Source organism: Prunus avium, chromosome 7, assembly GCF_965620075.1.
Source record: "Prunus avium chromosome 7, drPruAviu1.hap1.1, whole genome shotgun sequence".
Taxonomy (NCBI): domain Eukaryota; kingdom Viridiplantae; phylum Streptophyta; class Magnoliopsida; order Rosales; family Rosaceae; genus Prunus; species Prunus avium.
In genome coordinates, this window is record NC_142290.1 from 5,049,800 (window position 1) to 5,066,488 (window position 16,689).

The 16,689-nt window shown below is 34.4% G+C and overlaps 2 protein-coding genes across 2 annotated transcripts; both read left to right on the forward strand.

The window, feature by feature from the left end:
• Positions 1 to 243: 243 nt before the first annotated feature.
• LOC110769418 (alpha/beta-Hydrolases superfamily protein) lies at positions 244 to 7,951 on the forward strand. The gene is made up of 4 exons (XM_021973385.2): positions 244 to 750; positions 6,473 to 6,825; positions 6,932 to 7,125; positions 7,221 to 7,951. The coding sequence occupies exons 1-4, from the start codon at positions 339 to 341 to the stop codon at positions 7,540 to 7,542; spliced, it is 1,281 nt and encodes a 426-aa protein (XP_021829077.2). The 5' UTR covers positions 244 to 338; the 3' UTR covers positions 7,543 to 7,951.
• Positions 7,952 to 10,182: 2,231 nt separating this feature from the next.
• On the forward strand, positions 10,183 to 16,105 carry CBR (NADH:cytochrome B5 reductase 1). Its single transcript, XM_021973383.2, has 9 exons — positions 10,183 to 10,567; positions 12,009 to 12,150; positions 12,356 to 12,446; positions 12,580 to 12,657; positions 13,577 to 13,657; positions 13,748 to 13,837; positions 15,137 to 15,202; positions 15,363 to 15,449; positions 15,594 to 16,105. Exons 1-9 carry the CDS (start codon positions 10,462 to 10,464, stop codon positions 15,684 to 15,686), a joined length of 834 nt encoding a protein of 277 aa, XP_021829075.1. The 5' UTR covers positions 10,183 to 10,461; the 3' UTR covers positions 15,687 to 16,105.
• Positions 16,106 to 16,689: the final 584 nt, after the last annotated feature.

A 16,689-nucleotide genomic window follows, 5' to 3' on the forward strand; every position in this document is an offset into this window, starting at 1 on the left:
CAATAATAAAATTTATAGTTTAATAATTTAAGTATTGGGGTGAACAAAGAGAAGTGGGGGTTTAAATAGAAAATCTTTAGAATTTTCGTTAAAAAAGAGGTCATTTGAATGTTTAGTCAAGGTGGGGCCAAAAGCCGCCTAGTTCCCAAAAAGTAAAAGTCTCATTTGCTAAGTCGAAGTTGCTCGACATTTACCAAATTGCGAGTATTAACAATTATGGTCCTTTCGGGAACATCCGATATAAATGGAACAAGTATTCTAACCACAGCCATGTCTTTTTCATATCCCCAATCCCTGTGCACTGGTAGTTTCTCCAACCGTCCTCCTGATTTCTTCACATGTCTCCTCAAAGTTTCTCGGAAAATTGCAGAAAGCCGACGACAATTCTCATCTCGGCCTTGAGTTTCGTTGTCTTCCTCATCCTTGACTTTCTTGACAACTTTCTCTGCATCCTGTATAGATATATTGATGAGCTCTTTGAAGGGCAGGCCTCCTCTTGTTACTGTGCAAGCAAGGAACAGCAGGTGAGGAATGTGGGTGGTTATGGAGAAGGTGAGCTTTCAGAGACTTTATATCAGAGGAAAAATGCTTTCAGGGAAATGGGTTTTCTTGGATTTGCCAAAAAATCCAGGAAAACTGGTGGTGGAGCAGTTGTCAATAGGTGGTCTGATTGTGGATGTGAGTCTTGTCTTTCATGGATGAATGATTGTGATCAGAAGCTTCACTTTGTTGTTAGGGAGCCTTCGCAAGGTATTTTGAAAATGCATCCATTTACATTTTAATTATACAGCTTATGTGCCACTAATGAGAAATTATTAGGATGACAGAAAGAATAAGTCTAGATTGAGAATGGTAGGCAAACAGTGTAAACTATAATGACTACACATGATAGAACACACATCAAGAATATACAAGAGCACATCTCCTCAATCCGATCCCTTCATACACTCATTCTAGATGGGGTGAATTCTTTTGTGTGGGTTGGCTTGATCGGTTGAGCAGGGGCACTTGTATTTATATGCATCTTCCTAAGAGTCTTGCCCATCAAGAAACTCTTAAGAAGTCCTTATTGCATTAGGTTTATAACTTCTAATCCACAATTAAGATAGGAATCCTTCTAGCTCTTATATTAGCCTTAAAACACTAACTTTAATAGAGCTGCAGGTTTAGTTGTATTTGAACTCCTAATTGATATCAAGTCTTAGAATCCTTTGATGATTATAAGACCACACTTTAATGGGTTAGACATCTACACGTCTAACATTCTCCCACTTGGTCTAATGATCATCAAGAACTCAATATCAATTACTGTAAGGCCTATGGAATTCAATTCAACTATAATTCCTAATCAAGTCACTGTCAATCAAAAGAACATGCATGGAACTATCAAGACTTATTGAACATTTCTATATTTCAAGGTCTTTACAATTACACATACAAGCTCTCAAGATCACATGAGACTTCCGTCAAGACTAGAATGCAGAATGATCATGACCAAACTTAATTTGTGTTTACAAAGGTCACTTTCATTCATACGCCCTCCCTTTAGAGATTACCAAGATCTCTCCTTAATGACTCTAGTATGAATTCATGTCTTATGCAGTGACTGTAGCTAGCTATATTGCATGATGACATGTAACTGGATTCATTTGTCAAGAATAATAAATATAAAACTGAAGTCACATAATTTATCAAAAGAATTGAACCAAACAGTAGTAAACAAAATAACTGAACTGTCTCCAAGAAAATAACGAAATTAAGTGGAATAAAACTCAGCTCCCACTAATTCTACATATCAAAACTTAACGGCATAACCATAATTGTAACAAGTATGAAACAACCTTATTCAATGAATCAATGAACCACTGGAAAAATTCTTTCTTTTGCCTTCTCCCTTACAAGCATGAACCAAAATCCAAATGCTTATTAGCAATCACAAATTTCAATTGAAAAGGCAAAAGTCATTGATTAACTACTGAAGATTTGAACAAAACTGCATGAAATAATAAGAACATATAACATACGTAAACCAAACTTTGTTCTTATTAGCCTTAAAAAACCTTAATGCAAAACTAGATTGTTAAGCGATTAATCAGAAATATCCAAATTACCGAATACATCCTCAAAGAAGATCATTAAACGCTCCCACTCATCAAAACATATATTTTGCATGTTACAAAAATGGATCAATACCATATAAAATGAATGAATACATTATAAAACTTTATCGCAGTCCAATCCTTAGAGTTAGAGCTCAAATTTAATTTATTCAATTCTTTCTCAAACAACACTTTACATGTAAGTTGCATGTAGATGAGAAAAACAAAAAAACTGTAATGGAAGCATTCAACTTTATTCCACTCGTATCTTAAACACCGATATTCAATTTTCTTTAAGCAATACAAGTAGAAAACAATAAGCATGGTAAGAATTTTAATAGCCAAAACGAAACAGTCAGTCATCCAAACAGTTCCAAGTATGCTTATTAGTACTCAGAAAACTTCAATGTGTCAAAAACCAGAAAAAACCAGAAAAGAATTCCATGTATGCTCCAAAACCTATGTGAGCTTTATCAAAATACAAGATAATAAGGTATTGAGTGTGAAGCCCAAAACTTTACATCACTTCTCCCACTTGGGCAAACACTCACTACTTTGCTACGTCAATATATAGTGCACCAATAACCTTATGATTAGAAAAACTGTGACAAAAAGGTGTAAAAGAACTTTCAAGGCGTGCTCCTAATGTACTTCACAGTATAAGCCTAAATGCACAAAACTGTCAAGAAAATTCCAGCAATGATATGTGATTACTTGAGAATTTGCCATAATTAATTTATAAATCGGATTAGCATCAAAAATAATGCAAACAAACTAGAGTCATTAATCTTCAAACAGAAAAATTAATGAGTCGTTTTAGAGCTAATTAAAAAGTCTGAAATTGACCTACAAGGTTACTCAGAAAATTTGTCAGCACATACTTTTCCTGAACACAGATCACTAATAAAATTCTCACAAATAATCTATACATCCAATAATCACGAAACTTTGCAGAATTCACGAAGACACGTATATGCTCAACATATCAAAAATTCAGTTCATTTGAAGATCTTTAAGTGAGTCATTCAACAATCTTTATTCATAATGCGGAAACTGTCAGGAAAATTCCTGTGCATCTGTTTCAACTTTATAAATTCACCAAAAATTCAATTCTCAATATATTTTCATGAATTTAGCGTCTAAAGAAAGCTTAGAAAATGATCCTTATCGCCTAATTTTATCACAAATTAATTCGTACTACAACATTATGTAAATAGACATCATAGCAGCATAGTTCAAAACTGAAAAATTAGTTAACTAGAGAATTATGAATGCTATCAATATGCTTCTCAAAATTTAATTATCCTTATGTGCATTCTAAACATCATAAAACAGTAAGTTGCATGTAGGTGCAAACGAAACAATTAAAAACATATCACAAAACCAAAATATATAAAATGTCACTTTTGAAAAAACACCTTTGAGCAATCTAGAGATCGTATCTTGAGTATTTTATATATAGCAATGTGCCGTATCTTAAGTGATCCTTAATCAAAAGTGCAATTTTATCCATGCATCTCATTCATTAAGAAAAAGCAATACAACAGCAGAATATCCTTATTTCTAATGCAAGATCTAAACTTCATATAGCATGACATTTTCCTCATATTAAAACAAAAGTTTATCCAAATAATTTGCCATGCAAAACCCAAGTTTTTCTTTAGGTTATCCTTCAAAATTATCCTTTCTTGGGTGAAACGATCATATTTCTTAATATCAAGCATGAATACTATATAACATGACATATAATTAGACGTCGATAAACTGAAAATTGAAAACTATAATGGCAATAAAAAAGTGATATTCCTTAAATGCAAGTGATATAACCACAATTAATACTTGTAAATATATATTCACAAGGCAAGTTTGTCTTTATCCAATACTGAAAACATCAAATATAACACCAATCAAGCCTCAAAAACACTTGCAGCAATACGCCATACCATTTAAAACAAGCCAACTTTATTTTATTTCATTCTATATGACGAACACAACCTTACAGATCAATCCAACTTTACGTGATTCAATCCAATTAAATATGTATGTATCAATCCTTTTACATGTATGAATCAATCCAGCTGTATGATATAAAACAGTCACTTGATTGCATATGAAAAATAGCCAAGTATCAAACATGTCCATACATAACCAAATAAGAAAACACAAATTTTCGATCAATCAAGTCACAAATACCAAAATTGCATACATTCTATGAATATGCATAAACCTTGATGTGAACTAATAGTGATCAGAAACTGTAGTGTAACTTGAGAGAATATTTGATATGAGAAATTAATGCAATCAATTTTTCATACTCATATCTCCTTTATGTGATCAACCAAAAATCTATTTCTTTGTCATACCATTAACTTTCATGACTATTCAAGATCACCAATATCAAATTATCATCAACAACTTAAACATGTTACAATCCGTATAACAAGAACAAAATTTGTATGCCAATGGAGTTAAGGTTCATTGTGACATAACTGAAATCTTCCAAAATATATCATATAATCAATCTGTCCCCATATCCTCAATCAAACATAATTAATTCACACCTTTGGGTAGAGAATTAAACATGTTTTCAACACTAGGACATGCACATACACGAATTTCCGGAACAAAGAAACTCCCACATCTTTGGACTGAAGAAATTCCTTGCTAATTCATGCAGTGCATCTCCCATATTGTTCCATTATAAGTGTACTCATGTTAAACCACTCACATCTTTGGACAGAGAGTTTTTTAACACGCCTTCACCTATAATGCCAATTATGATCAATTCTTTAAATCCAGAAAACTATTAATGATTGAGTTGCTTTGGCTCACTCAACCATTGCTAGAATATCTGTAGACTATGATCATAAAACTTCCAAATATGATAAAGTTAAAACTTTATACTTTTATCACATTTAATAACCAATCTTAGAATCAAATGTTCTTTAATCAACTAGGTTGCTTTCGCTCTTTAAATTGAAACAAGAACTCTTGAAACTTTGATCTCAACCCTTCAAGCATGAACGAGAAAAAGCTGTATATCGAAACACGCTTAACAAAGTATGTTAGTGTAATAAAGGGTAATAAAACAATATATTGCTTAACTTTCAGTTTTAGGTTTTATCACTTTGGGTTGGTACGTTATAACCTTTCGCATGTGTATAGTTGCTATGCTAATATAAAACCTAAACCTCAATAGAACATATTTCTCCAAAATGGGTCACGACAAAAACAGTTCATGACATATGCGATTACTTAACATGCTTGGGTCAATTTAACATTAATAACTGAAGCTACGGCTGAAAGTATGTATCAATTTATGAAAATTAAGCATGCTTGACATATAGAAAACTGATGTCATCTTTATAAAATATTTTAACATGCCGCAATTCACAAACTCAGTATGCATGATATCGTAAACTGAAACCATATGAATATCATGCAAATATGCCGTAAAACAAGATGTTTTTATTTGAAATTGTATTTAATTTGTGTCCAGGGAGGTATAAAAGGGGAAACAATACAAAGGCAAACAATATAAGTGTCACGACATGAGTTCATATTAGAGGTCCTTTATAATACTAGTTGCCAATTCTTTAGGATTAAAACTAATTCGTGACCACTGGATGCAATTTGCATAATTAAAAACATGAAACTAATGTTATAGCCGCAAACTTTAGCAATCAATTCATATTCAATAAAATATCATACCCCATGGAAGCTTGATCAAGATGCAGCAAAAAAGGAGGAAAACACAACAGCCCAAAGTCGTACAGTGTAAGCCAGCAGCAGCAGAAAACGTGGGCGATTTCTTTTGGTTCTAAAACATGTAGCCTAGGCTCTGATACCACATGTAAACTATAATGACTACACATGATAGAACACACATCAAGAATATACAAGAGCACATCTCCTCAATCCGATCCCTTCATACACTCATTCTAGATGGGGTGAATTCTTTTGTGTGGGTTGGCTTGATCGGTTGAGCAGGGGCACTTGTATTTATATGCATCTTCCTAAGAGTCTTGCCCATCAAGAAACTCTTAAGAAGTCCTTATTGCATTAGGTTTATAACTTCTAATCCACAATTAAGATAGGAATCCTTCTAGCTCTTATATTAGCCTTAAAACACTAACTTTAATAGAGCTGCAGGTTTAGTTGTATTTGAACTCCTAATTGATATCAAGTCTTAGAATCCTTTGATGATTATAAGACCACACTTTAATGGGTTAGACATCTACACGTCTAACAAACAGTTCATCAAGTAACGTTGTTACCAAGATAGCATAAGGTGGCAAAGAGTTAGGTTGTTTGTTGCTATCTAATGTGGCATAAGATAATCACTGATATTGTTGTCATTTCATATTTGACAGCCATCGCTGATCAGGATTGCAGAGGAAAGCCAGCCGAGAATGTGATATTCTTGCATGGGTTTCTTTGTTCTTCCTCATTTTGGACAGAAACAGTGTTTCCAAATCTTTCTGAACGTGTGAACCGTAATTATAGATTGTTTGCTATCGACCTCTTGGGATTTGGAAGAAGCCCAAAGCCAAGGGATTGTATGTATACTTTGAAGGAACATTTGGAAATGATTGAGAAGTCTGTGATCTGTCCATTTCAGTTGGATTCTTTCCACGTGGTTGCACACTCCATGGGTTGTTTAATAGCAATTGCATTAGCTGCTAAGCACTCAAAATTAATAAAGTCAATCACTCTTGTAGCACCAGTAAGTTCATGAGCTTATATATTTGCTGAATCTTTATACATTTATACATTTCCTCTGTTGTCTTTGTTCCATGTTTTGAATATGTGTTTTATTTTATCATTTGTAGCCTTACATCCCTTCTAAAGATGGAGACAGCTTAAGAGTACTAGAAAAACTTGCCCAAAGGAAACTATGGCCACCGTTCCTGTTTGGAACATCATTTATGTCGTGGTACGAACACCTAGGTCGATGTGTCTGCTTTCTTGTATGCCGGAATCACAGGATGTGGGAGAGGATTGTGAAGCTACTCACTCGGAGAAGGTAACAAAAGATTTATACATGATTTACTAGAAAGAAGAAAATGTGGCAAAACAAACAACATTTCATGATAAGCCTTTCTTATGTTTCCTTCACAGGGATCTTCATTTTATGACTATGGACTTGACTAGACACACCCATCACTCAGCTTGGCACACCATGCACAATGTGATATGTGGAGGAGCGAAGTTAATGGATGGTTACTTGCAAGTTTTGAGCAAAGCTGGGGTTAAAGTTGTTGTGATCCATGGTGATAAAGACAATGTTGTCCCTCTGGAGTGCAGCAACAACATTCAGATGATAGTTCCTAATGCAGAGGTTACCATCATTAAAAATGCAGATCACAGTTCTGTGCTGCTTGGTAGAGAGAGAGATTTTACTCGGCGTCTAGAGCATATTTGGGAATCGATCGCTTGCTGATGCAACTAGAATGGAACAGATGTTGTTTCTGCAATCACACAATGTGCAGATTTTCTTTGCCAGAGCATTCTTTTTGCTGTGCCAAAAATGATAAGTAGGGAACATGAATTAGAATTAGTTTCCTCTGAATTGACAGAAAAAATAAAAATAAAACTAGCCTACACCCTCCACCAGTCACTGCCAGACCCAAAGCTCAACCCAAAAGGAGGCAAAGACTGTTGGAATGAGTTGGATTTGCTCCTCAATGTTCTTTGTATTTATTGCACTTGGTAGGTTGTATTGCTGGTAGCTTTGGAGTCCATGGAGGTTGTGGGCCAAAGGAGTTGGCGGTTCAGTTGTATCTATCAACCATACACAACCCATTTAAACACGGTTCATTCAAATTTCGTAATATATTCATGTCATTTCATTTGCTGTTTCTCATTATTTTATTTCCATGATGCGATCGAGTTGTGCTTGATACTTACTCGTGGGCGCAACCATAATAACTTCAACTTGTGTTGTATTGTAGTAGACATGTTCTAAGCATGTGTGTTCTCTCAAGACAAGAAAAATCATGTTTTACTATTGCCATCTCAATCTTTGTTTGTTATGGATAACATGTTTTTGTATTTGTCACCACACCCATATTGTAGTAGACATGATTTAAGCATGTTTTCTCTCCACAAAAATAAAGCACCACAAAAATAAAGCATGTCATAAATATTATTTTTTTAAGCTAGCAAGTCGTTGTTTTTAAAATTTTTGTAAACCCATAAATTGAAAACAAATTGACAGGAAAGCAAGGGGCGAGGTCCATGTTTGATTTCCCCATCCCCAATATCGCTTGTATTTTTTTTTTAAAAAAGGAAATTTTGCATAAATACCACCTGAACTTTTAAGCATGTGCACCATTATCACCTAAACTTTTAATTTTTATTATTAACCACCTGAATTTTATAGAGTGTTGCAATGTTCCACTTATGTCTAACTCCATTAAACTACAATTCCGTCATTTCACTATAACTAAAAGACTTAACATTTTAAAACTAACAAATTTAAATAATAAAATAATAAACCTAACCTAATTATCGTTCCCCACCCTCTGTATACACCCTACTTCATATCCCTATATCTCTCTCCACCGAATCTATAAAATATTTGGTGTGGGTTGTTGAAGAGTTGAAGGCCAACTTGAGTGCATTACTCAAACGGTTAATCAGCCCTTTCTCTCATTAGTCATGGTAATGTCTAGAGATGGGATTCCTTGCCCCTACTGATTAAGCTTTTTTTTTGGGGGGGGGGGGGGGGGGGGGGGGGGGGTGGGGTATTATGTTGTCGCTTTATGCAAAGTGGTGGCTTGATTTACTGGGAGGCTTGCTTGTTGTACTTCTCTGTATGCCATTGCCCTTTCTTGTATAGTTTTTTTTCATGTATTTCCGTTTTGACTTTTGAATGAAATTTCCCCTTATGAATAATTAAAAAAGATAACATAATTGAATGCCAAATTAATTTAAAGGTTTGAAGATCCATGAAATCCATCTCCCCAAAAGCCTGTATATATGTAGGGAGGGGGGGTCTACTGGGAAAGGCGGAAAGTTGTTGTTGAATGGATGGGAGAAACCGTGGGAGAATTTAGGTTAGGTTTTTAATAAGGAACAAAAATTATTAATTTTTTTTATTTAAACCCCACACTTCTCTTAGTTCACCCCATGTTCTAAGTTTACCCCATCTTTTAATTTAAATTTTCACAATTTCTAAGAAAACCTCACTATCTTCCCAAACTACCCTTAAATACACCCCAAACTGAAAAAATAAGAAATAAAAGAGATTTTCTATTTAAACCCCACAATTTTCTTTGTTCCCAGCAAAAAAAAAAAACACAAACAAATAGAATCCTAAACCCGAAATTTAATACTTTCTAGAAAAAGAGAACAATTTTACCTCTCTCCAAGAACTGTAACTAGAATTCCAACACTTGGGTATTGTTGAGTTGATAATCAACAAGCCTTTCCATCAACTTCGACGCATATTTAAGAGGTAGGCTCCTTAATTTTCTATGTCTTTAAAAGAGAAGAGTAATCTGACAATAGGATGTAGAGGAGTTTGTATGAACAGTGGTGGGGTGTGGGTATAGATGTACTAGGGTTAATTATTAAGTTGGATGACCTTTTTTGTCTTTTTACACAATAATAAAACTTACAGCTTAATGATTTAAGTATTGGGGTGAACAAAGAGAAGTGCGGGGCTTAAATAGAAAATCTCTTTAAAATTCTGTTAGTTTTAAAAATGTTAAGTATTTTTAATTATAGTGAATTGACGGAATTGTTCTTAAAGTTAACGAAAAGTTTAACAGAGTTAGACATAAGTGATACATTGCAACATCCTTAAAGTTCAGATGATTAATAATAAAAATTAAAAGTTCAAGTGGTAATAGGGCACATGCCTAAAAGTTCAGGTGGAATTTATGCAAATTTCCCAAAAAAAAAAACATAGCATGATAAGAAAGGCTTTTATTTTATAAATAAAAAACTAATATGTCTCTTTTTTCTTAAATCAGGTTTTTATTTTTTTTGATGAGGATGAATTATATAGCGATATGTTTAGACAACTCCAATATTAGAGACTGGGATATTAGGAGTCACAATCTGAATAAGAGCTTTTATTGTATCTTTATTATTTTCTATGGGCGTCGTCTGGCAGTCAGCATTGGTTGGTATACCAGATCCACTCTTAAGGTCATCAGCCCATCGATTTCACCTACCACCTCCAGACTCTTTACTGTTGAGTTGAGTGTACCAGACCAACTAACCAGACCCATTTCCAAATCCTATTATATAAACAGGATAACCAAGCACACTCCTAGTTTTGTTCTCCTCCAACCCATTATCCCATTTCTTGTTTTTCAGTAAATAGCTTTTGATAAAAACAAGAACACCCATGGATTTCATTGAATCACTAGATCCCCAGATCCTTCTGGGTGCAACTGTAGCTTTTGTTGTCATTGTGGCTGCTGCTTATCTCTTCACCTCCAAGAAGGCCAAAGGTTTGACCTCTCAGTTGCTTTTTTTGTTTTTTGGATTGTGATTAGTTGGTTTTCAATCTGTAATGGTTTTATACAACTTCTGTAACAATTATGGTTGTTCACTGAAGTGTTTGATGTTGGGTTATGAACATCTTTGCTGTTTCTGTTTCTTCAGTGTTTTTTGTCTGGACGAGTAGAAAACTTTGGAGTATTTTGTGATGTACTTATTCTTTGTGATAAATGATCAATTGGGTGATAACATTCATGTTGCAATTTGAAGTTGATGATTGGTTTATGTGGATCAATTTGAAGTGGATGATTGGTTTCTTTTGCAATATTCGGTTTCTTCTTTTTCCTTTCTTCAACCTTTTCTTCATATATGAATCAAACATCGAATAACTGTACACTTTTAAATATGTTTAAAGCGTTTTAAATAGTAATCCTCAATTCTATTTTATTATTTTAAAAAGATCCTAGCTTTGAGCTACTTTTATTCTGTAATCTTTTTAATTTCTTTTCTAATTATATGTTGGGTATATCCTTCCTATTGACATTTTAATTTCATGTGTATGATTGAGTTTTTAGATTATCTGGTAGCTTAATTTTTTGGTTCAGTAATATTCCAATGGTTTATTGCTGTATTACTCTTGCACATCTTGAAAGTTGGTCATTTGAATCCTACTGTGATCTCTATACATATTTGTATATGTACACTCAATAATCATTAATGATTTTTAGTTTTTTCCCATTATTTTTTTTCCACTTTCCATTATGGTGTTTTTTCTTTCCATCATCATTATGGTGATTTTGACATGAAAAAGAGTACAAACACAGTTCTGAGATGAAATTATCTAATGAGATATGTTGCAATCGCTTAATTGTTTGCAAAGGCGATGTGATTGAGCCAGATGTAATTATTGAATTAGAGGAATAGATCCAGGTTTCTGGGTAAGCTTGAACTATGCAAGATGTCAATAGATTTTGTGAAAGCTTGAGGTCAGGCCAAATTTGGACCCATGCTAAATCCACAAAGCTTGTCTCTGGCTTCTTTGAACTTCCCTTTTACGTATTCTGGATTTTTCAGAAAGTATCTTATTGTTAAACCGCTGACCTGTTCTTCTTGTTTAACCCGTTCTTCATGGCCTAGAAACTAAGTATTGAGAGATTTCTAGCCTTTAAACTCCTGTACAAGTTGAAGATTTAACCATGTAGTATATGCAATCAGTGAAAAATCCATATTCATGTAAATATTAACCATTTCAATTTCATTTCTTCTTTTCTTCTTGTTTCTGCTATTTTCACTTTTTAGTAGTCAAATTGCAGTTTTTATGCAAGTTTCATTTCTGTAATTTGTATCAACTAACATGTAAGGTGTGCAAATTGGGTGGAATGGTGTTGTGCTTTTTATGTCAAAAATTACCCAATTGGGCAAACTGGCTCATGTCATGGTGTATGCTTATAGGCTCTTTAGATGCTGAGAATTTCAAGGATTTCAAACTTGTCAAGCGTACACAGCTGAGCCACAATGTGGCGAAGTTCAGATTTGAACTTCCAACATCTACTTCAGTTTTAGGTCTTCCAATTGGACAACACATAAGTTGCAGGTACGGTTGATTTTAGTTTGTTTATTTATTTACTATTTATCATATGGTCATCCTTTTCTGAGTCTTTTGGCTGTTGATAATTTGATAAATGATGGTTGACTAACCAAATGGCTGTCAGAAATTCTGAATCATAAGGGGAAGTTTGCATAATTTTTATCTTCCCTTTATCATTGTAGTTTTTTACGTGCGCTTCTTTGTCTCATAGGGGCAAGGATAGCCAAGGCGAAGATGTTATCAAACCATATACCCCAACTACATTGGATTCTGATGTTGGATATTTTGAACTGGTTATAAAGGTATTCCACCTGTAACAAATTGTGTTATAGAATCCACATAGCACCTTGACTTTATTGCAGCACAAAAACAGACAAAAATATTTATGTAATTATTTTAAAAAGGTATTGTGTGGTTGATCTTACTTTGCATTAGATGTATCCTCAAGGAAGAATGTCGCATCATTTCCGAGAGATGCGTGTTGGAGATCATCTTGCTGTCAAGGGACCAAAGGTATGCACTTTCTTTTCCCAGTAATTTAGAATCTCCCTATAACCCCAAAAAAAGGACTCTCTCCCACTCTCTCTCTCTCTCTCTCTCTCTCTCTCTCTCTCTCTCTCTCTCATTATTGAAATATGTTACTCTGATCGTTTCAAGTGCTTCTGATTCTGTAAAATTTGTCCTTGAATTGGAGAAGATATGTTCCTTACCACATTATATTATCTGATGTTATTGGATGGAAAGAAAAAGTTGGCAGTTAGCATTGCTCTTGTAGGATGGAGTGCTTCCAAATCTAGGGATTTAGATAACATTATAATGCATGTATGCCATTATTTGGACAAGAAGGAAATGAAGAAAATAAATGGATTTCAAATTATTCCTTGCATGAAGTCATTTCAAATGTACTACATCTAGTAATATCAAATTCATCCAATCTAATGTTTTCTAGTTTTTATATCAAATTTATCCTTATTGTCAAATCCAAATCCTTCTTCAAATTCCTCCATCCCAATGGAGCCTTAGATTAATACACATATTGGATATGCATATGGTTTTGTCAAAATATAGTTTAGTACATCATTTAAGATTTGAAGAAATAAAATGCAGCCTATCCAAGTGATACTATTTGCTACAATATACGAGAATTAATTTATCTTTTTTTTTAACACAATAATCTGGCAATATGGCTGGGAGTTTGGAAGTTAGTAAATTCAGCTCCTTATTTTACATTATATTAAGAAATAAAAACATTATAGTTAGTGACCATATTATGTAACCTTTGCACAGTAGATGGATACTTCTATTTACACAATACTCATGCGTTGATCTTGTATATTTTCAAATGCCTTTGGGAAACATAATTCATATAATTCTCTATATATACTAGTATTTCTTTTCACCAAGTTTATCTCTGAAATTTTGCTGTTACCAGGGTCGTTTCAAGTATCAACCTGGCCAAGTTAGAGCATTTGGGATGCTTGCTGGAGGCTCTGGAATCACTCCAATGTTCCAGGTATGTATTTGTGACTATGAACAGTTACACTAAGTTTTTAAGTTGCTCTAGTGTTGTAGAATATTTACACCCGTTCTGCATCCACTTTAGGTTGCTAGGGCAATATTAGAAAATCCAAAAGACAAAACAAAGGTGCACTTGATCTATGCTAATGTGACATATGAGGACATTCTTTTAAAGGTATCGTGCTCTACTCTTTGTATCATTATCAACTTATCTTTATATCGTCTACTTATCATATTTATTTGTTAATTTATACCTTTGATAGTTGATTAGTTTTGGCCATGATTCCATTGAGGAAACAACATTTTGGCTCTGTATATAGTACTAGCAAGCTGGGCCTACTAATGCAATTTAATTTGATATTTCTTAGCTGACTATACAAATCCCACTTACAAAGATGGTCTTTCCATATTGCATGTGTAGATAAAACTTGAAGAACACACCTAATTGCATCGCCTATCACGTAAACCTCCTAGTTTAAGCACAATATGCTGGGTATTTGGTTTAATGTTAAATTGGTTTACAAGGTCAAAATAGGGCTTGAGGGGAAAATTAAGAATAGTAATGGGGCAAGTTGACATGCATTTTCCCAGACCGGACATGAGTCATATTGAACAAGGTCATGGGTCAGGGATGACCAAAACGAGTAACTGCTATATAATTCAGTATACGACCCATGAAGTAACTTAAGAAGCCTGAAATTCTATGCCCATGTATTCAAGACTGGAATCAGTGTTTAAAGTAGGTGGTTAAGGGATTCAAAATAAGATTCAAAATTTAGAGAAGTGAAAGGTCATGGGAAATTTCTACTGATCTTGATTATACAAAACCTACGTTTGATCAAAACCTAAAACTTTTGGTTAGTTCTCCATGTTAACTTCTTATTTTTCATTAAGTCATTTTGAGAATGTTCAGCTAAACAATATTTCCAAAATTAGGAGTATGCTGTCTGTCTTAAGAAAGTGGTTAAAGGTCATGGGAAATATTTACTAATCTAGAATCTATGATTCTTTTACTTTATCTAGATTGTAGATTAAGTAATTTAGAGCAAGGAATCCTAGATTTCATACCATATTTTGATTAGGAATTTTCCTCCACAGTGACTTTGTGTTTGTCATGGAGAAGTTACTTTGTGAATGTTCTCAGAAAGTTTTCCCTTTCTATTTTATTGAGTTGCACAATGCTATGTTACTAAAACCTTGTATTTAGGATTTTTCCTCCATGGGGACATGGTCTTCTTCATGGAGGAGCTACTTTCAGAACTTTTTTGTTTGCACGGTGAGGTGAGTGTGGTGTATATATCTGCTTTTGGAGTAGCATTCTGGATCTGCTTTTGTGGTGTTCAGAACATATGTAGAAAGATGCCTCTTGTTTCTGACTGGATTACACTGTACTGGTTAGTAGGAGATTGCAATATTTAAGCCTATAAATTTGCAGTCGATGCATTTGGATCAAATCCCCTCTGTTTATTTGCAGGAAGAATTGGATGGCCTTACTAGTAACTACCCTGACCGCTTCAAAATTTACTATGTCTTGAATCAGGTGAATCGACTTCTCTGCTGTATATTTCCAAATTATTTGTCTTTCCCTTCCTTATGGTGTTTTAGTTAACTTTGTAAGTTTGAAGAATTATGTCTCATGACTGATGACCATTATCTCTTTTCCTCCTAATGAACTACCTCTGCAAAATGTTACTCCTCAGCCTCCTGAAGTATGGGATGGTGGTGTTGGCTTTGTCTCAAAGGAAATGATTCAAGCCCAGTTGCCTGCCCCCACGCATGATATTCAGGTAAGTGACTAGTTATTTATTTTTGCGACATGGCCTATAAACCCTTGCAAACATGTTTTCTCTTAATCTTGCCGCTTAGAAATGAATAGTAGACTTGCATTTTGTTTGATAAGCAAGCACTGACTTTGCTCCTGGAATCTCCAGATTCTGAGGTGTGGTCCACCACCCATGAACAAGGCCATGGCTGCTCATCTTGAAGCACTTGGATATGCTCCTGAGATGCAGTTCCAGTTCTGATGTCTTTTTATCATCATAACAATCAGATGTCTTTTTGGGTCGTTGAGCAAATGACTTCCTTCCCTTCCCTACATTGGAGCAAGTGTACTTGTTTATTAGATAGCAATGGAATAACTACTTCGAAGGTTCTTTAAATGTCAAAGTGGTTATGTGACGCGGTCTTTGGTTAAAGGTCTTGTTTCTTATGGGGTGGGATTGGATCAAAACCCTTTTTTTTTTTTTTTTTTTTTGGTGGTAGTGGATAATATAGGGGAAATGGCAACAGGCCGGTCGGGGTCTGGTTTGCCATCACTATCCCCGCGTTGCCGGATAAATGGGAACCCTGACGGATGTATGGAGCTCCAATAACATTTTTTGTTAAATGATTTGTCATTAAAATAATAAACAAATCATAATGTAGGACATTGAAAATGCAATAACACATCCCATATTGTATAATAAAATATACAGCCATTCATTTACACTACAAAAACTGGGACATAAACTAGAATGGGTGTATGGGGGCAGGGAGTGCTCTGGCATTCCACGCCCTCTACTTACCTTCCCAAATACCTCAACTCATGGAAGAACTTTAAGCGTTGACCCCTATGAAGTTTGCATAGAGGTTTTATAATGAGTGTTCTTAATAGCCATCAGATGAATTAGAGAGTTGTTATTGGACGTGCAGATTGAATCTTTCAACATAGACCCCTCATTTGGAAGGGTACTATGAGTATCTCTTTCATTGTATGAAAAGAAAAAAATAGAAGCATGTTTTTAACATTTTCGGGGTAGGTTTTGTTTTTTCAAAATAAAATTAACTGTTTTGAATAGCTAAGGTCAACTTACCAGTCCTGAATAGAGAGAAAGAGGTTGCAACTTTGACAAAGTTGTTGGAGAGACTTTATGATGTGACTCACCTATTTGAGTATTCCAAAGATGTTTTGGAGATGCTTTGAGGGGCTTGTAGCTTTAGGTGGTTAAGAGCATCTCCAAGGGAAAAGGCAAATGAAATAGGCAAATT